Below are 25,275 nucleotides of genomic sequence, written 5' to 3' on the forward strand. Positions count from 1 at the left end.
CACACAGACAACCGAACACCGGGTTAAAACATAGACTCACTTTGTTTACACAAGTGAGTCAAAAATGAAGAAAAAAAAGTGTGGGTGTGTGCATGGGAGATGGGAGGGGGTACATGGCCGGAAAGGGGTGCATGGCCCAGTGGCTGCAGCACTGGCACACAAATATATTATAAGCATGCACTCAAATCCTGGCGAAGCGCATTGGGCTATTCTGCTGGTCGGGCATACGTCGTCTTCTTTCCGTTACACGACCGACATCGTCTTGCCGATGACTCTGTCGTGGTTCATGCATGCTAGGTATTTTCAGGTCTACATAACCCACCGAACGTTGACATGGCTTACAGGATCTTTAACGTGCGTATTTGATCTTCTGCGTGCGTATACACACGAAGGGGGTTAAGGCACTAGCAGGTCTGCACATATATTGACCTGGGAGATCGGAAAAAAATCTCCGCCCTATAGCCTACCCGCCACCAGGCGCCACCGAGATTCGAACCCGGTACTTTCAGATTGAAAGTCCAACGCTTAAACCACTCGGCTATTGCGTCTAGCATACATGTGGTGTAGCGTATATGAATTTGTCTGCAAGCAGTGACGCCGCCTCCTTGAGAAACTGAAACTAAAAACTGATACGAAACTAAGCCGAATGACCTCCACTGGCTTTAGTTCGCTTCGATTTCGCAGCGTTAATGGTGAGCTATCAACGCGCGCAGACAAGGAGTTTGTGGGTGTTTGCAGTGCATCAGTCTGCTCGGCTTTGGGAAAAAGATAAAAGAAAACGGTTTTCTGATTCATTATGTTTGACTAAGCTTCGGTGAGTTCTCATTACTTCTGACACATCGGTGTTCAAGTGTATTTTGTAACGGTTGGTTGTTGGTTTCGTGGTGGTTCAGTAATTTTGTTGACTCACTTGTGTAAACAAAGTGAGTGTTTTTTTGTTTTTTTTGTTTTCGGGTGCAAACCACAATGCCCGCCATATTGAAGAAACAACAAACCTCACAGCCAACTGTTAAATTATTTATTTGAAAATCATAATCACGATGTATACTGTAATTTAATTCGCACTCAGTGCAGAATGAAATATACCACACAAACTACAAAGCTTATTGTTTGACTGATAACGGTTCTACCGTGTCGATCCAGCCAGCGCTGGTTTCGGTTTCAGTTTTAGTTTGTTTTCCATCGAAATAGATTTAGCAGGAAGCATGAGGAGTAAATAAGGAGGTTCAACATTGTTCTTCATGGCAGCTCATGGGTAATTTGAGAGATCTGTGTACTTGGCCTTTTTTTTTCAAGGCAGTGGATTAATTTTGATCATATAAAAGGTACTCGATCTACATTAATTGTGTGTGTGTGTGTGTGTGTGTGTGTATAAAATCACGTTTTACTCGACAGGTTTAGACTCACTTGTGTAGACAATTGATTAAATTGAGTCTATGTAATAATCGGGTGTTTTGTGTGTGTGTGTGTGTGTGTGTGTGTGTGTGGTAAACTTTAACATTGGCTTAGGAACCAAAGTTGGCGTAATAAAAAAAACAAAAAAAAAAAAAACAAACTTGATAGAGACTGCATCATTATATTCTATTTTAGTCAAACTTAGTCTTGTGACTGATCATGGGTATATATAGCATGTTCACCTGAAGAAATTCCAAGTCAGAGGTTAAAGGTCCAGGTCACAACTAATTGTCATATGATATTATATATAGGTAGTGTGTGTTGCAGACGCCACTTCTGGCGATACTGGATTTGGTAGTGTACGTCATATTGATAGGAAACATTTGTATTGTGTGATATTATTCTTTTTGTCATGACAGATTTCTCTGTGTCATATTCAGGCTGCTCTCCCCAGCTACTACAATGAGAGCACTGCCCCCCCCCCCCCCCCGACCCCCTTCCCACCTCTTCTTTTTTTTTCTTCTTTTTTTACCTGCCCGCAAGTGTAGTTGTTTTCCTATCAAAGTGAATTTTTCTACTGAATTTTACAAGGGATAACCCTGTTAACTGTTGCCATGGGTTATTTTAAGTGCAGTTAGTGCATATATATACTGCGCAGGGGACTTCAGTTTCGCGTCTCATCTGAATAATTGGCATCCAGACCACCGCTGAAGGTCTAGTGGAGGTGTAAGAAAGATATGCTAACAAGTGTGGGAATCTATCCAGTGCGCTCATATTCTCCGACTGGTGGAAACGTTACCTCGATCTGAGCCAACACTCCACTGCGTGCAAGAGAGAGGTCTCCCATATAATCTCAAGCAAACTTGGTACAATAATTGGTCATGATGAAAGTAAAACTTGGTAAAAGAAACAAGGTCAGAGGTCAAGGTCACAAGATGGCCTATTGGGAAAATATGAAACTGTGATAAAATTTTGGTTCCTCATCCAATTTTGATTCAACATATGGTATACCATTTAGTGACTTGGTTTAGCCAGAACATGAAAGCTTTGTAAATTTAGAAGTCAAAGATCAAGGTCACATATATAGTGGATCTTTAGTTTTTGCCAGATTATCTGTTTTGCAGTGGGTATTGTTTTTCATAATTGATTTATTTGATTAAGTGCATATCACAATAAGTATGTTATTAAGGCCTTGCCTCTGTTGTTAAATTATTTGTGTTTATGATGATGATTGAATAAACAGTGGAGTTATGAATAAAGAAAAAAGAATAAGAAAACAAAACAAAAAAAAACCCTCACAAACTTAGTTTTGTATTTTATTTTCACCAGCAATTTAGATGGACAGCATAGTGCTAGACTTTCAGTGTGAGGTCTCCAATTTGATCTAGATATGGGTGTCTGGTGGATTAAAGATAGAGATTTTTCCCATTTCCCAGGTCAGCATATCTACAGATTAGCCAGTGCCTTTATCCCCTTTGATTGTGTGGTTGCACATGTAATGATGTGCATGTTAAAGATTGCACAATCCATGTCAGTGTCCAATGGTTTATGGAAACATAACCATTCCCAGTATGCATGTACATCCCTGAAAATGGAGTGTAGCCCTTGATTTTATCCACTAAGCTGTATACATTATTACAATACATATTATTTATTTGTAGGCTGTCATTTCATAAATAAATTGCTTGGGCTTTCAATTTCAACAGTGTGTTGTCCAGTTCAGTCAGGAACCTCGGCGTTGTCCTTGACAACACACTGTCCATGCAAACATTTATCTATCAGACATGTCAGTCCTGCTGCTGTCAACTGCGGCGCATCAGTTCCATCCGGAAATATCTGTCCATTGACGCAACATCTAGACTTGTCGTTTCTCTCATTCTCTCTCGCTACACTGTAACTCTCTATTGTCTGGTTTGCCTGCTTCATCCATTCAGTCCCTTCAGCGCATACAAAATTCTGCTGCCTGACTCGTCCTCAGAAAGAAAAGATCTGAGCACACCACTCCTCTTTTGCAACATCTCCACTGGCTCCCTGTCTCACACCGAATAAAGTACAAGATCAGCACTCTATGCTACAAATGTATTCACAAATCAGCCCCTTCCTATCTCTGTGGCTGCCTTCACCTCTACACTCCATCTCGCTCACTACGATCAGCTTCGGATACACTCCACTTACGCATACCCAGATTCAAACTCTCGACTGTTGGCCGCCGTTCTTTCTCTGTCTCTGGACCTTGCATTTGGAATGAACTTCCTCTTTCGCTTCGTCAAGTCTCCACACTCAGCTCTTTCAAGTCTGGCCTTAAAACCCACCTCTTCCCAAAATAGCCTCCCTCCCTGCCTCTTCCTTGTCTTTAATTTCTCCAGTTTTAGAGTTATGCGTGCCGTGAGAATGACTGGTGCGAAAGCGCTTAGATTTGTTTATGCACAAGATTCAGCGCTATATAAGTACCATTATTATTATATTATTATTATTAATTAACTCATGGTCTGCATTTTCTGTGTGTTCTAGAACTTACCCAAAGACCTAAATGAATGGAGAGGAAACTTTCAGTGATGTTTAGTCATTGATGTAGCAAGTGTTGACCTGAAGATGGCAACAGCAGCAGCCCAGGATGATGGCCCCAGAGACACAGAGTGCATCGTGTGCCACGAGCTGTTGACCATACCAAAGATCCTTCCCTGTGGCCATCTCCTGTGTCGACACTGCCTGCTACCCTGGCTGAAGACTCCGCCAGAGGCAAAATGCCCAGTTTGCCGGTTTCCTATACTGGTCGCACAGCGGGCGTCACAGGAAAGCCTTGACAGTGTGGTGGACACTTTCCCCACTCATTTGTTTGTGGAAGCGATTGTGGAAGCGGAGCGTGTGCTGTCCAAACAGCACACTTGTTGTGTGTGTGTTGATGTGGCGGCTGTGTCCCTGTGCATCACCTGTGGGGACATGTTCTGCCAGGTGTGTTGCAGGGTGCATGAGAAACAGTCGGCCACCAAACACCACAATGTGGAAAGCCTGACCTCCCTGTCTGCTGCCTCACTGGCCAGCAGGAAGCCCACAACTTGCTCAGCTCATGTGCATGAACTGGCAGTAGCTTACTGTCCAGCTCATGCTGTGTCTGTCTGCATGCTGTGTGTCACCACTGACCACTGCCAGTGCGCCCCATTGAAGAAATTAGAGACCAGGGTGGATGAATCACGTGCACTGCTGACAAGAGTGGCCGCTACTTTGAAAGCTGGTGAGGAGAAGCTGGACAAAGCCATCGCAGAGGTGGAGGAAAACATCAGCTCTTTGGACCGGCAAACCGACACAGATGTGTCAGAGATTGAGGCTGTACGTCAGCGACTAGTGAAAGCTGTTGATACTCGTTGCCAACAAGTGAAGGAAAAGATTCTAAGCACGAGCTCACATCTCCAAGACAAAATGGAGGCAGGGAAGGCTGTGCTCATGAAGCAGCAAGCCAGGTTCGGAAATCATTCCCGGATCGTTCAGGAAGTGCAGAGATCTCCCCAGCACGGACTGTTCAGCAACATGACGTCCATCATGGAAAAATGTGTGGGCAGTCTGGACTGCAGCGACAAGTTCCTGGCCTCTGTCGTGGTGAAGGGCAAGGTGGCCTTGACCATTGACTCCCAGGCAGTGACCCGTATTGAACAAGAGTTGTCACAGATGAGGGTTGTAAGCAAGGAGGAAACTACACAGGCCACACAGGTGAATACGTCATAAAGGGTGCTGCCTCTGTTTAGAATTCATAAATCTGTATAAATTCATGTTTTGTTTAGTGGTAGCTAATGATATTCTAGAATATTATACATGTCACACAACAAGTGTTAAGACACTATTTGTATTCATGACGATGGTATGAATTTAATTCATGGTCAGTACTAAACACCCAGTCTAACAGAATGGAAAATCTTCCCCATTTTCTTCAATTGATAGCAGATCAATGACAGTTTGTTGTGCTACATCACGTGTAGAATGTCTTCTCTTTTGAGTTTTCCTTCGCCCCCTAAAATGAAGTATGGCTGCCTACATGGCGGGGTAAAAATGGCCATACATGTAAAAGTCCACTTGTGTATGTACGAGCGAACGTGGGAGTTGCAGCCCACCAAGAAGAAGATGAAGAATTATCCTTCACTTCCATGATGATGCTGTTGTGGTGAGTTTGTGCTGGACGTCTTTGTTACCAGCTGGCACATTGAATCGATGGGGACTGCCTAGCTTTGGGGGGCTGTGACAACAGTGTGTGCTCCAGGTGCGGGGGGAGGGAGGGTGGGAGGGGCCGGGGTGATGTGTTCTCTCAGTCTGGCATTATGATTTGACCTTCTCATATTAATAGAAAATAATTATCATGTGAATTTATATATATCTATGTATATACTAATATAGTGTCTATTAAATAGGGCTCTAAGCGCTTTGCAACGACTGGTAAATGCACACACACACACAACAACAACAGCAAATCACACACACACACATGCACGCACACACAGAAACACAGACACAGACAGACTCACGCAGGAAATGTAAAATGGAACTGATTTTTCTGCTTTCCAAATATGCTGCCTTACAGATATTAGATACTGGCTGCTTGAACTTGAAGAAAAGAGTAGAATCAAATGTAACACCGCAATTTCGGACTGAAGAAGAAAAGGCAATATATATATATATATTGTTAGTGCCAGTACAGACAGACCTTGGAAGAGAAGGGTTATTCTAAAATTGTTGGCTGGTTGGTTGAAGATCTTTGGAGAAATGTGGAAAGACTGGGTTTCAACATCCCTGGTGTGATCACTGGGATGAGTTGTGATGGGGCCATGCCAGTGAGTGGCCAGGAAGATGGGACAGCACAAAAAAAAAAAGTTACTTCAGATTCCCTGTTGTTGATTTAAAAAAAAAAAGAAAAAAAAAAAGCAACAACGTCAAGAAACCCAAAATATTTTTTTATGTTTGTCTATTTATTGTGTTTTTTTTGTTTTTTTGTTTTTTGTATCTTGGTTATCTTGCAGGTGCATGTTCTGCGCTTTCATGACAACCACGGCAGTGGGATCAGGCTGAGCAATAACAGACAGACCGCAGAAAAGACAAATAGTTCTTACGGTGATGGAGTGGTGATGTCAAGGGATCCTATGATTGTCAGCAGTTTGTATGAAGTAAGTTTGCCACCTTGCTGACTTCTCTGTCTGTGAGTGAGTCTGTGTAACCATCCAGTCTCAGTTGTGTGTGTGTGTGTGTGTGTGTGTGAGTGAGAGAGAAACAGAGACAGATCTTCAGTTTAACGTCTATTCGCTAGAAGTGTTATTTGACAGGTTTGTGTGTGTGTGTGTGTGTGTGTGTGTGTGTGTGTGTGTGTGTGTGTGTGTAAAATGAACTTGATTAATCAACACGAATGTCCACACTGTTTACACTGGTTTGATCAGTGAACTGTTGATGTTGTTCAGGTGTCATGGTTTGATCAGTGAATTGTTGATGTTGTTCAGGTCTGATGGTTTGATCAGTGAACTGTTGATGACGTTCAGGTGTGATGGTTTGATCAGTGATCAGTGAACTGTTGATGTTGTTCAGGTCTGATGGTTTGCTGTGTGATCAGTGAACAGTTGATTTTGTTCAGATGTGATGGTTTGATCAGTGAAGTGTTGATGTTGTTCAGGTGTGATGGTGTGATCAGTGAACTGTTGATGATGTTCAGGTGTGATGGTTTGATCAGTGAACTGTTGATGACGTTCAGGTGTGATGGTTTGATCAGTGATCAGTGAACTGTTGATGTTGTTCAGGTCTGATGGTTTGCTGTGTGATCAGTGAACAGTTGATTTTGTTCAGATGTGATGGTTTGATCAGTGAAGTGTTGATGTTGTTCAGGTGTGATGGTGTGATCAGTGAACTGTTGATGATGTTCAGGTGTGATGGTTTGATCAGTGAACTGTTGATGACGTTCAGGTGTGATGGTTTGATCAGTGATCAATGAACCGTTGATGTTGTTCAGGTCTGATGGTTTGTGGTGTGATCAGTGAACTGTTGATGATGTTTAGGTGAGGGTGTGATCAGTGAACTGTTGATGATTTTCAGGTCAGATTGTTTGATCAGTGAACTGTTGATGATGTTCAGGTGTGATGGTGTGATCAGTGAACTGTTGATGATGTTCAGGTGTGATGGTTTGCTGTGTGATCAGTGAACTGTTGATGATGTTCAGGTGTGATGGTTTGCTGTGTGATCTGTGAACTGTTGATGATGTTCAGATGTGATGGTGTGATCAGTGAACTGTTGATGATGTTCAGGTGTGATCAGTGAACTGTTGATGATGTTCAGGTGTGATGGTGTGATCAGTGAACTGTTGATGATGTTCAGGTGTGATGGTGTGATCAGTGAACTGTTGTTGATGTTCAGGTCAGAGTTTCATGATCATCTGTCCTGCCCACTGTTTCCACCCTGATCTCTGTGACTTTTGTTAACTCTCCACTTTACCTCCAGACTTTTCTACTTTTTATTCATTTGTTTTATTTGTTTTTGTTAATGTGTGTGTGAGTGTGTGTGTGTGTGTGTGTTTGTGAATGCATGTGTCAGTGTGCGTGTGCATGTGCGCATGTTTCAGTGTGTGCTGTGCACATGTGTCAGTGTGTGTGTGTGTGTGTGTGTGTGTGCGCGTGTGTGTACTGTGTTCATAGGTTCGTGTAGATGCCATCAACAGCGCATGGAAAAACTCATGTGTAGGCGTGGTGACCTGCAGCCCTGATGCCTTCAGTGTGCCAGGAAACGCCATAGATGACGACTCAAACACTGTCCTGTGTGTGGGCGGCTATGGAACCAAAGCGTTTGGTAAGGAGGTGGGTTGTGTGTTTCAGTGTCATGTTCCAGTGAGGTGAATGAGTCTCTCTCTGTCAGTCAGTGTGAGAAACTGTCTGCGCAGTGTCGCTTGCCTTGTCAGGACAGTGGGGGGAGGGGTTCTCTCTGACACTACACTGACACCACCAGAACGACTGCACAGTGAAGGCGGGCAGTGAAAAGGATGATTGATTTCTATGTTGGGTGTCTGTGATTCGAACCGACAACACGTTGACTACCAGCTGGGCACAGGACCAACTGAGCCAGCCAGGCAGCCTGATTGTCTTGTGTGGTGTTTGTGTTGTGTGTGTCACTGTCTCTCTTGTAACCTGGGATCATGGGTATTGTGTGGTGTGTGTGTTGTGTGTGTCACTGTCTCTCATGTAACCTGGGATCATGGGTATTGTGTGGTGTGTGTGTTGTGTGTGTCACTGTCTCTCATGTAACCTGGGATCATGGGTATTGTATGGTGTTTGTGTTGTGTGTGTCGCTGTCTCTCTTGTAACCTGGGATCGTGGGTATTGTATGGTGTTTGTGTTGTGTGTGTCGCTGTCTCTCTTGTAACCTGGGATCATGGGTATTGTGTGGTGTGTGTGTTGTGTGTGTCACTGTCTCTCTTGTAACCTGGGATCATGGGTATTGTGTGGTGTGTGTGTTGTGTGTGTCACTGTCTCTCTTGTAACCTGGGATCATGGGTATTGTGTGGTGTGTGTGTTGTGTGTGTCGCTGTCTCTCTTGTAACCTGGGATCATGGGTATTGTGTGGTGTGTGTGTTGTGTGTGTCACTGTCTCTCTTGTAACCTGGGATCATGGGTATTGTGTGGTGTGTGTGTTGTGTGTGTCGCTGTCTCTCTTGTAACCTGGGATCATGGGTACTGTGTGTAGTACAAGCCGCTTGAGCAGTCTGCTTAACTTCTGTTTGAAACAAATGGCGGACCGAATTTTAGCAATGCTACCATTGTGTAGAATATTGTTTACACTTTGAAATTTGTCAACATATTTACCTTTTTCTCTGCTAAGCCTTGATAACACTGGACAGTATAATAATAAATGTATATGTAACTACGTTTATGTCAGAATGGATTTCTCTGTGTGAAATTCAGGCTGCTCTCTTCAGGGAGAGCATGTCTCAACAGTGTAGCATCACTGATTTTTTTTGGGTCTTTTTTTTTCACTCTGCAGGTTTATACTTGTTTACTCATCAAAGTGGACTTCCTGCAGAATTTTTCTACGGACAACCTTTCTGTTGCCGTAGGTTCTTTTATGCGCATGAACTAGCACCCAGACATCACTCAAAGGTCTAGTGAAAGGGCAGGAGGTGGGGAGAGTAAAAATCCCAGCGTGTGCATGGGAATCAAACCTGTGGACACTCGTTGTACACATTACCACAAGGCCACCGCTCCACGTGGTTGAGAAACACCTGTCTTCTCCTTGGAGACACACACACTTCATGATCAGAAGAAAACAGTCACAAGCAGTACACAGGCTGTCAGCAAGTGAGGAACAAGACATGACAGATGTTCAGGAGCAGTGATACAGTTTGAACAGGTGCTGCTGCTTTGATGTCAACAGTGGACAGTACTGTTGTTCAAGGAACTGGTGTGTTCTGTTCTGTTTGTTACATGTGTTTAGGACGTGGGTTTATATCAACAGTGGACAGTACTGTTGTTCTGAAGAACTGTTACCAAGGAACTGGTGTGTTCTGTTCTGTTTGTTACAGGTGTTTAGGACGTGAGTTTGTATCAACAGTGGACAGTACTGTTGTTCTGAAGAACTGTTACCAAGGAACTGGTGTGTTCTGTTCTGTTTGTTACACGTGTTTAGGACGTGAGTTTATATCAACAGTGGACAGTACTGTTGTTCTGAAGAACTGTTACCAAGGAACTGGTATGTTCTGTTCTGTTTGTTACACGTGTTTAGGATGTGGGTTTATATCAACAGTGGACAGTACTGTTATTCTGAAGAATCGTTAGCAAGATTGTGGTGTGCTCTGTTTTGTATGTTACAGATGGGAAGCGAGTGGTCAGGGCTGAAGAAGGTCGTGGCAGGGACCCAGCTGGGAGTGGCGCTGGACTCCAGCAGACGTCTGCATCTGTACGTCAATGGAAAGGACCAAGGTGTCGTCACCACCACTGACACCATACCTGACCCCTGTCACTTCATGTTTGACTTGATGTCCCGCTGCACTCAGGTGGGAAATGGCTTTTGGTAATTTGTTGTTTTTTTTGTTTTGCTGTTGTTTTCTTGCTCATGTGTGTTTTTGCACACAACATTCTGAATATTCACTGTTTACACACAGCGTAAGTCTGAAATGATAATACATCAGTGTTACACATGCAGACCTAAATGAACCAAAGTAATGATATAGATATACAAACATAAACAATGCATACATACTTAAAAATAAACATTCAGAGATGCATATCCACCCATGCAGCCCCTCCTCCTCCAAGCACATACACACACATCCACACACACACACTCATTCACACAAGCATGCACATTTACACAGCTATCACCCCACCCCAAAGCCATATACCACCTCTACACCCACAACACACTTAACCCCCAACACCCCCCTCTTCCCCCCCCCGACCCCCCCAAACCCCTCCAAATGAATGGGCTGACAAAGCTGCCAAAAATGTGCAATTGAGGAAATAAGAAGTATGCATTTAGATTTTCCACAATCTGTATCAGTTGTATTTTATTAGAAAAAGAATCCATTAGACAAGAACAGAGATTTAGAAAAGCAGTTTGTTTAGACTTCATGAAAGTGTCCAAAAAGTGTGTGTAAAGTTCAAAAGGTTTTTTCAGTTTTATCCTCACTACTGTACATCGGAATTAAGGCAGATTGTCTCTTTAGTTTACAGTTTAAAACTAAATGCTTTTAAAGCTAAATATAGTAAAGATGTCACATGCTACTGTGGAGGACTACTCTCGAATACACATGTTCTTTTTGAATGTGAGGCCATAAAGTGCTTTCTACCTAATTTTCAGAAAAATCATTTATAAAGATGTTTAATTTTTTTTTTTTTTTCACTGTTGTTAAAAACCCCTGAAAGTTTGCTTCACAGTCCAGTTGGACATTTGATTTTACCAAGTTTACAGACAATTTTGTTCTAGGTTGTTGCTCCTTTATATATGGATTTTTTTTTTTTAGCCAAAAATCACAATATATGGATAGACATTAAACTGAAGAACACAAGCATGCATATGTGTATACACAGTCGCTGATGCCACATGTACAGGAGTATATACTGTTTGGATGGATATGCCACTATATGATTACTGTGTGTTTCAATTGGATGTTTGCATGTGTGTGTGGCCATGGTAAAGTTTAACTTCTTAATTTTCTCTGGAAATCCATGATGAAATCAGGAAGAGGTTAACATTTGCCTGTCCATTAAAGTGATGAAATGTTGATTGACGTTGGCTGACTTTAATAATAATAATAATAATAACATTAATAATAATGGATATTTATATAGCACACTATCCAGAAATCTGCTCTAGGTGCTTTACAAAAACGCATTTGTTAATATAAAACATTACATCAGTGTTACATACACACACTAAAATGTGACACCACACACACACACACACACACACACACACACACACAATGCATACATACATTTTAACATACATGTGTATCTAACAGCTACCCTAACACATGTGCACACATAGGCAGGCATAAACTTACATAAACACACGCACACACAATACACATTTATATACATGCATGTAGTTATGTACACATACGTATGTGTACACACATAGTCAAGCACAGCTATCGCAAAGGAAGTGGACCTGCCACAATTGAACTCATTGCTGAGGGAAAAGATGAGTTTTGAGACGAGATTTAAAAGATGCGAGGGAATCAGAATGACAGAGGTTATCAGGGAGCTTGTTCCACGTCTTTGGCAATTGAAAAGAAAACGAGAGCTTGTTCCACGTCTTTGGCAATTGAAAAGAAAACGATCTGTGTCCATAGGTCTTACTTCTGACGTGAGGTATCCTGAGAAGTCAAGTATCAGAGGAAGAACGGAGCTGGCGAGATGGGGTATAGATATGGAGGAGTTCAGAAAGATACTTGGGGCCAGATCCGTTTACTGCAGAAAAGGTCAGAGGGGATAGCTTATAATCTATTCGAGCAGAAACAGGCAACCAGTGGAGAGACTGAAGGAGAGGAGAAATATGGTCAAATTTAGAAGCTCTGCAAATGAGTCTGGCAGCGTTATTCTGAATTCGTTGGAGTCCGTCTAACAGATATTTGGGAAGGCTGGCCAAAAGAGAGTTGCAGTAATCCAATCTTGAGAGAACCAGAGAGCATACAAGTGTCTTGGTTGCATCGGTTGAGAGATAGTGGCGGATAGAGCTGATTCTACGCAGTTCCAAATAGGCAACTTTACAGATATTCGAAATGTGCTGTTGGAAGGAAAGAGACTGGTCAAGGATTACACCAAGACTGTGAACAGAGAGAAAGTGATACAGGTGTGCTATTGATCAGAACAGAGTCAGGAAAGGAAGGATGTTGACCAAACTTCTTTGGACAGGTTATCATAAATTCAGTCTTATCATCATTTAGTTGCAGCTTGTTGAGAGTCATCCAGTCCTTTAGGCCAGCAATGCAGTCCTGTGTTTGAGTCACCAGTGCATCAAATTCAGCTATGGAAGCCAACTGATAAAGTTGTGTGTCATCAGCAAAGCTCTCATGCGACATCGCATGATGACTGATGACATCCGACAAAGGAGCCGCATACAGCACGAAAAAAACAGGACCTAGGACGGACCCCTGTGGGACATCATATTTTAAGGCAGATACTCTAGAATGTCTACCATTTACACACACTTTATGTGTACGATCTGACAGATAAGACATGATCCATGCTAGTGCAGTGTCACGAATACCAAAAGAAGTTTTAAGTCTTTTCAAGAGGATAGAGTAGTCGATAGTGTCAAAAAGCTGCTGACAAATCTAAGAGAGCAAGAACAGATAATTTATCCTCATCAAATCCCGAAAGCAAATCATTGACTATTCTAAGAAGGGCTGTTTCGCAACTATGACCACGTCTATAAGTTGACTGATGGGAATTTAGTAAACCATTTTGTTCCAGATGAGCTGAGAGCTGAGACAATATGATCTTTTCTAGCAGTTCTGATAAAAATGACAGATTAGAGACAGGTTGATAATTTTTCAATTATGATCCAAAGTTTCTTGATGAGTGGACATACAACAGCAGATTTGAAGCTTTCAGGGAAACAAGCAGACAGTAAGGAAGAATTGATGACATGAGTAATATGTGGCAGTAGAACATCAATACATTCAACCAACAAAGAAGACGGGACAGGGTCAAGCTCACAGGATTTTTGGACAAGTGCTCAGACACACTTTCTTCACAAAATCTTCAGTAACCGGTTGGAAACAATGTAAAACAGGACCACTGTATACGCGTTCTTTAACGGGTGAAGAAGGAGACACAACAGAGTCAAGCTTCTCACGAATGCATGGTATTTTGCCGGTGAAGAAGTCAGAAAACATTTGAGGGAGTTCATGCACCGAAAATCTTCTAGGGAGAGGAGTGTTTTTCATTTTACCTAGTAGATTGTTCGTAGCGTAGAAAAGCTGTTTGGCTGTGGTGCATGCAAGGATTTTAGAAGAGTAGAACTTTGACTTTGCCCTGTCAACAATGTTTGTTACACTATTCCTGGCTGTCTGAAAAATGTCCCAGTTGATGGTCAAACTACTTTATAAGATTTTTTTTCCAAGCATATAACTTTCAGTTTGTCAAAGCTGATATATATATATATATAGATATATAGATATATTCTTTTATGTTGTGCTGAGCAAAACTACTGCTGTGAGTCAGTCACTACTTCAGATATTCCAGTTGTCTGCTGATCTGAACTCTGATCGATTGACTGTGTTCATGATCCCTGTGTGTGCAACCGTTTGATCTCATGCACTTCAGTCTGAACCTTATGTTTACTTAGCTGTTTGCAACCCAGCCTTTTCCATTCCATAATGGTTTCTGGGGAACTGAGGGGGTAAATTGGGGATGTAGAGCGGGGATGTGGGTTTATGATTGGATGATAGATGTTTGAATGAAATTAATGCATATAATAACACTTGTGTTAGTTGTCCATTTATTCCTCCGGGTGTGTGTGTGTGTGTGTGTGTGTGTTAAACTTTAACAAATACATTTCATCTGTAAATATGTTGTCAATGCCAAAGCAGAGAAAAGAAAAGAATTCTTTCCACACATACCAGTTATACTGACAGATCATTTCCAGCAAGGTCACACAACATTGTGAAGAAGCAGGAAATGCTTCCACAGTCATTTTACTGTTATATTTTTCAGGTCCTTTTCACTAAACTGTAGCTCTTTTACCCTGTGAATTGACACACTTATTTGATAGCAGTCACATTCTCATTTTTGCTAACATAATGATTGATTCTGCTTCACATGGAAGTTACATTGATGCCTACATCTGCCAGGAGCAGCAAAGTTCTGACAAGTAATATATTTTGTAGTTGTATTTCTTTTTATCACAACAGATTTCTCAGTGTAAAATTCAGGCTGCTCTCCCCAGGGAGAGTGCATTGCTACACTACAGCGCCACCCAATTTTTTTTTTCCTGCATGCAGTTTTATTTGTTTTTCCTATCAAAGTGGGGTTTTCTACAGAATTTTGCCAGGAACAACTCTTTTGTTGCTATGGGTTCTTTTACATGCGCTAAGTGCATGCTGCACACAGGACCTCGGTTTATCGTCTCATCCGAAAGACTAGCATCCAGTCCACCACTCAAGGTATAGTGGAGGGGGAGAAAATATCGGTGGCTGAGCCGTGATTCGAACCAGTGCGCTCAGATTCTCTCGCTTCCTAGGCGGACGCGTTACCTCTAGGCCGTCACTCCACATGGGACATGAGTCTGAACATTCTGAGGGAAATATCAGATCTGACTCACCCAGAACATTGGAATATGACTCAAGGCATAGAAAGTCTGCTGTGTTTTACACTCAGTGTGAAGATCTTGGACTATTTTCACCCAAGACGTCATTTTTATCAATAAAAGCAGTATCCTTAGTGACCGATTAGTTTGTGCGTTCCTTTACATACAGTATATAATAGACTACTTCCCAGTGGAACTAATTTTGATGACAGCATGACGGAACACAGATGTCTAGCTAACCGAACCTTATCGTTTGCCACCCATCGTCTGGTTCAGTGGTCACATCCACTGTGTCAGGGACTCGGCGTAGCAAGGGGAGGACTAGTCCTTCCTTTTGCCCTTTTGACCTTCCCTCACAGAAGTCAGGTACCCATTCATACCTGGGTGGTGTGCAGAAAAGTTCCTGTAAACTGCTTTTCCCAGGGACAGAGCACCGTGCGGAAACAGGGGTCTGGAATCCTGATCACTGGTGAACACTGGTGAACGCCTAACTGAGTCTGCAGACGCGTCTCCAAACACGACTTCACTTATGAGAAACAAACCAACCAGACACGTCAAAATAAACTGGTACCCCGTCACCAGCCACCCCCTATGGAGATGCCAGAGGGGGGTCTTTCACTGTAAATAGTAGACCCTCAGACTGAAAGACCAAAGTTTTAACCGCTAGGCTGTTGCACCCATTCTGTTCTGGCCTAATTATTATCACTGACTTCCTCATTGTCATGTTCCCATATTGACTGCCCTGTCTGAATGTGTCTGGCTCAGTGATTGCTTCGCCCCTGAAAACGGAGTATGGCTGCCTACATGGCCGGGTGAAAATGGTCATCCGCTTAAAAGCCCACTCGTGTACATACGAGTGAACGTGGGAGTTGTAGCCCATGAAGAAGAAGAAGAAGAAGTGATTGCTTCACTTTAAGGGAATACTGTTCTGTCATTAGGTAACTGTGACGACTCCAAGTCAGCGATGTGTTGATTGCCGTGTGTGCAGGTGACAGCATGCCCAGTGACACAGGTGCCAGAACTCATGACGCCATGGCTCAGCAGGCCGTGAAGAACGACTCTGCTGTAACACTTTAGACTGCGTCGTCCTGTTTTCCCAGCCAGCACTGTTTGTGTCGCCCAGTGTTGTTATTGCGAAACAGGAAGATGCCTATTGTCTCGTTTATCATTTGTTCAAATGGTTTGTTTTGTTTAGGATACCCAGGTAGGCAGCCTGTGGTGCAAATGTCCCCATGTATGAAAAGCGCTTAGAGCTTCGTCTCTGACCGAGGATAGGAGCTATATAAGTATCCACATCAATCAATCAATCTATCATGTTCTGTCTTTGCTGTTTTGAATTGTTCTGGCAGTTAGTGATATTGTAACCACTGGGACAGGCACTAGGTGTCCATTCTGCAGTGTTATTTGCCTGTATGGCCTTTTTTTTTATGTGTTTTGCATGTTGCTTTGAAGTTGTTTTTTTTATGCTTATTTACATTTTTTTGTAATCTGGAGATGGAAGGACTGACATTCTCAGCAGAGTTTGGTCTTGTTTGGCTGTGTGCTGTTTACCCATGCTTGAAGACGTTTATGGTTCAGTTGGAAATTTGTGTTGTTTAGATATGTTAGGGTCAGTTCTGTTTGTGCTGTTTACCCATGCTTATTCATAGGTAAAAGTAAACATTCTATAAAAAAAAACAACAAAAAAACCCCCCACTCCGTGTGGTCCTGCTATTCGTATGAGGAGAGAGTGTGAGGGAGAGTGCAAATGTAACATCAGTGATCTACCTCTCTGTTCCTCTCCATCTTCTCGAATGAACTCCTCCCCTTTTTACATAGATATATTTCCAGATATGAATGAGAAACTCTTGAAACTGTTAACAGGTTTAGGTATCAAGAGATTAATTTTTTTCTAAAAATGGTAGCTTTGCTAAAAAAACAAAACAAAACAAAAAAAAGAAACGAACAAACAAATAAGAAAACTGCATGTGATAAGGCCACTAAAGCCATGTTTGGCTTGATTTGAACATTAAGGAAAAGAGATTTGCCTCTTCATGTAACATTAGATTTGTTTGATAAAGAATGGTTGTATCAGCTTTACTGTCTAGATGTGAAGTTTGGGGATGTGAAAATTTGACACTCCTTGAAATAATTTCAGCAAGATTTTTCGAGGGTGTTTTGTTGTTGTTGTTATGGAGAAACAGGAAGATGTCTATTATCTCGTTTAGTGTTTGTTCAAATGGTTTGTTTTGGGTTGAAACTTGTGCTGTCTCCAATCAGTAAACTGTTGTTTAGGATTTATCTTCTTCTTGTTCGTTAGATTGACATTCAGGATTTATCAGACCTTGAGAAATTTACTTGGTTTTGTAAGATTCAAGAAATTCTCATAAGATGCTGATTTGATTGTGTGTGGGAGAGAGAATTTTTGTTCAAACATTAATACATCTTAACGATTATTTGAGAGTCTTCAGTAAATGATTTTGATATCAACTGGAAGAATGGATTTGATGCTTGTTTTATAAAAACTTCAAAACAGATTTGACAGCAGAGAAACTTATGTCCTGTTTACCTGATATTCATGTTCATGTACATATTAAATTTTGTTGCAGTAATTATGAGCTACCGATTGAAATTGGCTGTTATCATAACATTTGATGAACGATTATGGCCTTGTGATTTGAGATCCATTTCATGTCATCATGGAGTGTCCTCATTTTAATAATTCACAATTACAGCATGTATTGATTCTCCAATGTTTTTTTTCGTCCAATGTCATGTTATAATTTTTGTTGACTGATGTCTTCAAATTTGCAAAAAATGATTGCTTTCAATTTTGAATTTATAAAGATGGCAAATGTCTGTTAGAAAGTTTATGACTTTGAAACTACAATAACAGACCTAGTTTCATGCAGTCTATTTTCAAGGAGTATCATTACTTTCTTCATTTCTTCTGATTTAATAATTGTAACAAAATCCATTCATCAGTAATTACTATTGCAAACGAATCAAATGATATGACCATTTCGACTGGGAATCTGTTCATGCTCAATCTGTGTGTGTGTGTGTGTGTGTGTGTGTGTGTGTGTGTGTGTGCCAGTAGAGGAAAAAAAGTGAGAGAGAGGGGGGATGGGGGGGGGGGGGTGAGGTGGAGGGGGGATATGAGGTGACTGACACCAATCCACAAAAAGTTATAAGCTTGTTTTGCTCATAACAAATCATGATAATCACACACACACACACACACACACACAAGAGATCAAATGAATAATGTGATGTACTAAAATAAGGATACAGAAGAAATGATAGAAGAACAAGAAAGACTGCTTTTGTTGATGAAAATCAGAACACGTTGAGATATTCCAACTGCTACACACACACACACACACACACACACACACTCGCACACACACACGTGCACACATACGCACTCATGCACGCGCGCATACATGCGCACACCCACCCACTCACATACACAACTCGTTTAGAAACCTATCAGTCTAACAGATGTTTAGGCGGGTGCAATAGCCAAATGTTAAAGTGTTGTACTTTCGCTCTGAAGGTCCAGGGTTCGAATCTCGGTGACGCAGCCTGGTTGGTAAAGGGTGTAGATTTTTCCTATCTCCCAGGGCAATATATGTGCAGACCTGCTAGTGCCTGAACGCCTGTCGTGTGTATATGTATATACGCGCACAGATCAAATACGTTCGATAAAGATCCTGTCATCCATGTCAGCGTTCAGTGGGTCAAGTTATGCAAATTAACATACCCAGCATGCACAACCTGGAAGGCGGAGTATGGCTGCCAACATGGCGGGGTAAATAAACAAAACGGTCATACACGTAAAATGTTACATGTCTGTCTGAATGTGTGTGTGTGCGTGCCTGAAATCTGATCAGTTGAATGACACTGAAAGGAAACGAATGATGAGCGCTCAGTGGCAGCAGTCATTTGTAAGCTTAGGGAACAAAATATCAGGCATTTGGACTTCGAACATGAAACACAACACCCATAGACTAAACACTGCCGCCTAATTTCACTCAAGAAGAAAGGCTGGGGAGGAGGGTGGATGGGGGGGGACATGTTATCCATGTGCTGAAAAAGAGAATAGTGTTCATGGCTGAAATGATAGAATTTATATATATATATATAATTTCATTTATGAGTTTTTTGTTGTTGACTGAACTGATTGGTAACTTGAGAGGTCGTATTTATTATACCCGGCCGCATTCTAATTTCATTTTCGGACAGGCGATAATTACTGCAAACAGAATCAGAAGTGCCATGCTTATAAAACTGTGCCAGACAGTACAGTGGTTGAATGGTTCACTGAACTTGTTACAAGATTAGCAAGGGTGTGTGTGGTTCGTGTGTGTGTTTGTGTGTGTATGTGTGCGTGTGCCTGTATGCATGTGAGTACGTGGGTGTGTTCGCGCGTACTGTGTTTGTTTTTTTGTTTGTGCGTGCCTGTGTGTGTGTATATGTCTGTGTGTGCATATGCGTGTGTGTGTGTGTGTGTGTGTGAGTGTGATTTGCGCGTGTGAATGTTTATTTGTTTGTGTGTGTGTGTGTGTGTGAAACAACAACAACAACAAACACACACTAAAACGTACCAACTCGAACCCTCGCAAACTGTTACAAAACTCACTAACCTGCCATTGTCCAACAAACCAGAAAGCCAGCTTACCTTCTGGCACGGATATAGCACTTATTGATAAGAATATCAGTGTTCAATCCAGACAGAAAACAAGCCGTTGGTTTGATTCCAAAGAACAGCCGGCCAGGCAAAACACAGCCGGTATTATTTAGCAACCAAAGCCACCTTACTAAGCTGAGTGGACTGGTCAGTGGTCAACCCGTGGGTTGTTTGACTCAATGACCACTGTTGGCGAGTTTGTGTTGTGTTGTGTTGTGTGTGTGTGTGGTGGGTTTGAGTGTGAGTGTGTATGTGTTTGGTGGGTTTGAGTGTGTGTGGTGGGTTTGAGTGTGTGTGTGTGTGTGAATGTGTGTGTGTGTGTATACATGAGCGTATATATACATGTGTGTGTGTGTGTGTGTGCGTGCGTGTGTGACTCCGTGGTGAGGCAGTAGTAAAGGTCAGTAGTGATTAAGCCGCGGCTGAGAGTTTCAGTTTCAGTAGCTCAAGGAGGCGTCACTGCGTTCGGACAAATGGCTGAGAACGGAGAAGAAAGAGAACGCTTATATATCACACACAGGGTGAAACGATGTTAAACGTGAATGTAGGTACAACCTTTTCATACGGCTGATAAGTCAGTCGTAATGCTAGACGAAAGTATGACCCATGTACAACCTGACCTTGATTAGTACAATTCATCGATGTTCACTCCTGCCCGGGATACAAATACACACGGATATAGGCCTACGTGTCGTACCAAACACGCGCTTGTGAACGTGTGTTTTGTGAATCAAGAATAATAATTTTTAATCCTTTCACCCCTTTTTGGGGGGCATGGAGGATATTATATAACAGCAATAGTATTTTACACCAAAATTAAAACATAAACAATTAAAATAACTATCAGAAACAGAATATAAACTTTATGAAACAGAACATAGAATGATGATTGTATTTTTCTGGTATTAAATCTCAGGATAGATCAGACTACGTTGCTCATCTTTGCAACATTACTTAATATTAAGTTTAACCAAATTGTCTTGGCTGCATGAAATAAATTACACAGAAAGCCTCTTCCAACAAGAAAAAATGAACAATCGATGACCTTTTTTCCGCTGAAGTTGCATCTTTTAAAAAATATCTTTTTAAGATTACAGGTTCTACGTCATAACCGTGTAATACGTCATTTCCTTAAATGAGGTCACATGCGTCATCATGTAAACATTTGTTGTCCTTTCAGCATCAATGATCTGAAGTAGATGACTCATTTGTGCAGCAGCCCACTACAACCTCCAGAAACGCCTGAGACTACACACACACACACACATCCACACACACACACACACACACACACACACACATACACACACACAAGCTGTTTTACCATCAATTTCCCTTTCACTAGTAAGGACCGTGTCAAGATGGGGCCACAGTCGCTTTAGTTATACTCGAGATGCGTTATCAGTTAATAAAGAATCGCTGTTAGCATGACAGTGGTATGCATTATATTCGTTCACTCATTTCTTTATATATTACTATCGCTTGTGTTGCTCATAAGAAGAAGATTCATCAATAAAAAGTCCAAGTTTTCGGAGAGTTTGGTATGTAAGGGAGGTAACGTGCACATTATCCTTATCCCTTTTCTATAGTCCTATTCTCTCCCCTACTTGAATCGACTCACCGGCTCAATTTAGTTCCTCTCTCTGTCTCCGATTGTTGTTATTTCTCTCTCTCTCTCTCTCTCTCTCTCTCTCTCTCTCTCTCTCTCCCTCTCTTTGTTGTTGTTGTTTTTCGTCCTGCCGATGTTGTCTCTTTTCTTCTCACCTTCTTCTTTCTCTTTGTCTCAATAGTTTTTTTGTTTTTTTTGTGTGTGTGTCTCTATTGTCTTCCCGTATGTCGTGTGTGTGTGTGTGTGTGTGTGTGTGTGTGTGTGTGTGTGCGTGCGTTTGTGTGTGTGTATGTGTGTGTGTGTGTGTGTGTGTGTGTGTGTGTGTGTGTGACTCAACAACCAGATAATTCAGAACACACACACACACACACACACACACACACACACACACACATACACACACACACACACACGCACACACACACACACACACACACACACACACACACACACACATAAATATATCTACATATGTTTATACATACATACATACATACATACATATGTGTGCATGTGTACACACGGAAACGAACAGATAGTCAGACAATCAGAGGATGATGGAAGAAAAAGAGGAAGGAATGAATTAGAAAGAAAAAAAAAGAGAAAAGAGTTCCAAGGAAACGAATGCAACTGCACGCTCAAATAGTTTATTTCATTCCTCGCAAATGTGAAACATTTCGAAACTAACAAAAAGAAAAAAAACCCAACAAAAACAAAAAAAAATAACGACGCTCACCAGAGACAGAAAAAACAGTTTTTCAGTCTTTTTTTCTCTCTTTACTTCTGATTAAAAAAAAAAAAAAAAAAAATGCACAGACACTATTATGTAGCACATACGAGCAACACAGAAATATATTTTCTATTTTTCTTTTTTTTTTCTTTCTTTTTTCTTCTTTTTCTTCTCTCTCATACTAAACTAAGTTTGATTTCTGAAATGAAGTTCAAAAAACAAAACAAAGAAAGAAAGAAAGAAAAAAAAAAAAATCCCAAAACCAACGAAACAAACAAGTCAAACGAAAATGATGAATGAGAATGGCTGCTACGGTATACAAGACATGATCAAAATTCAGCAAAACGTGGATTATCACAAGAACACAATAATGAACAGCGGGGAACATGTCACTCAGTGGATTTAAATATCCTATCAACGTTGTCACTTGGTTGCCAAATGTTGCAACAAACAAAAAGTCTGTGACAGTTTCATGATAGTTGATCAAAAGTCAAAGAATAAAGGTCCCATAAACTGAGAGGTCTCTCACGGCCATCGGGGGCAGTGAATTCCTACCCACTGTGTCCAGGGCTCGGCATAGGAAGGCGGGACCCAGTCCTCTCCTTCCGTTATTTTAACCTTCCCTGAACCGGTCAGGAACCCATTCACACCTGGGGGGGTTGGGGCTGGGGGGAGGGGGAGGGTGTGTGTGGGGGGAGGTCGGGGTGTGCGTGTGTGGGGTGGGGGAAGGGGTGTAGGGGGGGGGGGGGTGGGGGGGGGGGCGTCAGGGGTGAAGAAAATCAGATTAAAGTGCCTTTTCCCGAAAGCAAAACATCATGCCGAAATAAGGGTCTAAGAATCAGAAGTCTTACGCTGACCAATTATTATTCTGTCACGCCGTCCACTTTTTCCACTTCCAAAACGACTGGGTTTTTTTTTTTTTTCCACAAAGACACATTATTTGATAAATGCATACATACACTCATTCCTCGCACCCATACACGTCTTTCGTCTGTGTGACTGAAAAAAAAAAAAAAAAAAAAAAAAAAGAAAAAAAGAAAAGAAAACCACCAAGAAAGGATTTTCATATCAGACTGAACTCTGAACTGACAAAGACAGCAATTATGTTATGAACTGATAATGGTGATGACACTGAGGCTGAAGATGACGAACGGAGTATGATGATAAATTATGATGATGATGCTACATAGACAAATAATCAACTGAATGATTATGTTGTATCTTAATTAATCATAACAGTTCAAGAATACGAGTCTTCGTCTTTCTGTCTCTGTCTGTTTTTCCCCGCTCTCTGTCTCTCTCTCTGTCTCTGTCTCTCTCTTCTTGGTCCTCATGTAGAAACACGCAAATCAACTTTTTTTTCCCCCTTTTCGTTTGCTCTTGTAACACACACACACACACACACACACACACACAGACCCAAACACCCCTAATTCACAAATATCATTTACTCATAAAAAAAACCCAACACTTTTGATCAATAGCAACATTAATTTAACCGTTTGATACAATCTTGAACGGGATTTATTCAAGTCTTCAAAGAACCAGTCTAACTTCAATAGTCCATGCAGTCAGTCCGGAATTTTCAGGCTATTTTTTTTTCTTCTAAATGTCAAACAGCAATCACACAGTATACAGCATTTCGTATGAAAATGGGGAACTTATATGCTTCAGGAACTCTTATGCTTCAGGTTTTGCTTGTTTCTTCCATCTTAAAACAAAACAAAACAAAATGTTACTAACTGGAAATTAACAAATAATGAGGCCAGGAGATGAAATGATTAACAAATAGTAAAGAGTGGTAGCTACCGATTCAGCTAGCACACAGGTAAATAAAAGGTACATTGGAACAAACCCAGACACTTCCTCTAATCAGTAGCGTTAGCAGCACTGACTTGAAGTTGTGTACCTTGTGAATGGAGAGAGTTACCACTCTTTACTATTTGTTAAAAAAAAATGTTACGTTGTATTTAGTTTGCTGTTGTTGCAACAACTCTGTTGCACATAATTATACACGGTTCCGATCTGAATGTTCGCATTACTTGTACAGAATACAGATTACTTTATTGTCTCCAGTAAGAGAAACTAAATAGTGATATTCAGTTAATCCGTGTTCTGTATGGTAATTGAAATCGGACAGTACAACAAGGTACAAAATTAGGTACAAAATCAAACTTATTATATATATATATATTAAAAAAAAAAAAAAAAAAAAAAAAAAATCGGGAACTTCCGTGCGCATGCTTAACCCAAAGTTCGATTCATTGTTTCATTTTTGAACATGTAAGCTACACGAGTAAGATCAAGTCTGTAGTAAGGTTTTGTTTTCAATATAATCATGCTCTAGCTAAACATACTCACATCCAGTTTGGAAGTTGGTTGGTTCATTTCACAGATTAGATTCATAGTTCAAACACTTTAAACCCCTGCTGAAACCAAACTGGATACGAAACACGTGGAACAATGTTGATTAATCAACAGTCAACACAGTTTCAGTTTCAATCAGATGTCAAAGCGTGTGAACCGACCCAAACATATTACACCACACCTGTTAAGAGAAGACAGGGTTAAAAAAAAAAAAAGAAAAAAAAAAAAAGAAAAAAAAAGGCAGATGCCCCAGAAACTCACTATTAACAGGAATGTTTCAATCAGATGATTGATTTATCAGTTCACAAAACTTGTCTTCGACTTTCAGACCAGTCCATACCTCGAAGATGGGAGATTCATTCACCTCAACCTCCGCTTGTTTTGCAAAGGGTGGACAACCGAATGCCAAGTCCTGGACAAAGTTGGCTCTGTCAATGTCTACTTGCACAATAGTCAGTCACCCCTGTCCTGAGCGGAGCTCGAGTAGGTCCGATTCGCCTATTCCCGTTTGACCTACTCTTTGATCGCGCCGCTCACACTAAGTGATAGCCTCTTGGCTATTTGCCCTGTTTTGCCTACCCGCCTTTTCCATCACGCCTATTACTAAAGCCCCACTTTCTGTCTGTCTCTCTCTGTCTGTCCTTCTCTCATTCGTTCATTCTTTTTCTCTCAAACGCACGCATACACGCGCGCGCACACACACACACACACACACACACACACACACACATGCGC

At 41.4% G+C, this 25,275-nt stretch overlaps 1 protein-coding gene across 8 annotated transcripts; it reads left to right on the plus strand.

Moving 5' to 3' along the window:
• Nucleotides 1-679: 679 nt before the first annotated feature.
• Nucleotides 680-17,666, plus strand: LOC143293010 (E3 ubiquitin-protein ligase TRIM56-like). 8 transcript variants are annotated; one of them, XR_013056705.1, is made up of 6 exons: nucleotides 680-814; nucleotides 3,907-5,100; nucleotides 6,399-6,542; nucleotides 8,052-8,202; nucleotides 10,217-10,399; nucleotides 16,151-17,666. XR_013056705.1 is itself a non-coding variant. In XM_076603789.1 (6 exons), exons 2-6 carry the CDS (start codon nucleotides 3,988-3,990, stop codon nucleotides 16,211-16,213), a joined length of 1,662 nt encoding a protein of 553 aa, XP_076459904.1. In that variant the 5' UTR covers nucleotides 680-814; nucleotides 3,907-3,987; the 3' UTR covers nucleotides 16,214-17,666. The 8 variants fall into 8 exon arrangements, 4 of the variants coding, with proteins under 4 accessions (XP_076459904.1, XP_076459905.1, XP_076459906.1 ...); XM_076603789.1 differs by having other exon boundaries at nucleotides 8,052-8,210; XR_013056706.1 differs by lacking the exon at nucleotides 16,151-17,666 and having other exon boundaries at nucleotides 7,979-8,210; nucleotides 10,217-10,355.
• Nucleotides 17,667-25,275: the final 7,609 nt, after the last annotated feature.

Source organism: Babylonia areolata, chromosome 18 (assembly GCF_041734735.1).
Source record: "Babylonia areolata isolate BAREFJ2019XMU chromosome 18, ASM4173473v1, whole genome shotgun sequence".
Lineage (NCBI taxonomy): Eukaryota > Metazoa > Mollusca > Gastropoda > Neogastropoda > Buccinidae > Babylonia > Babylonia areolata.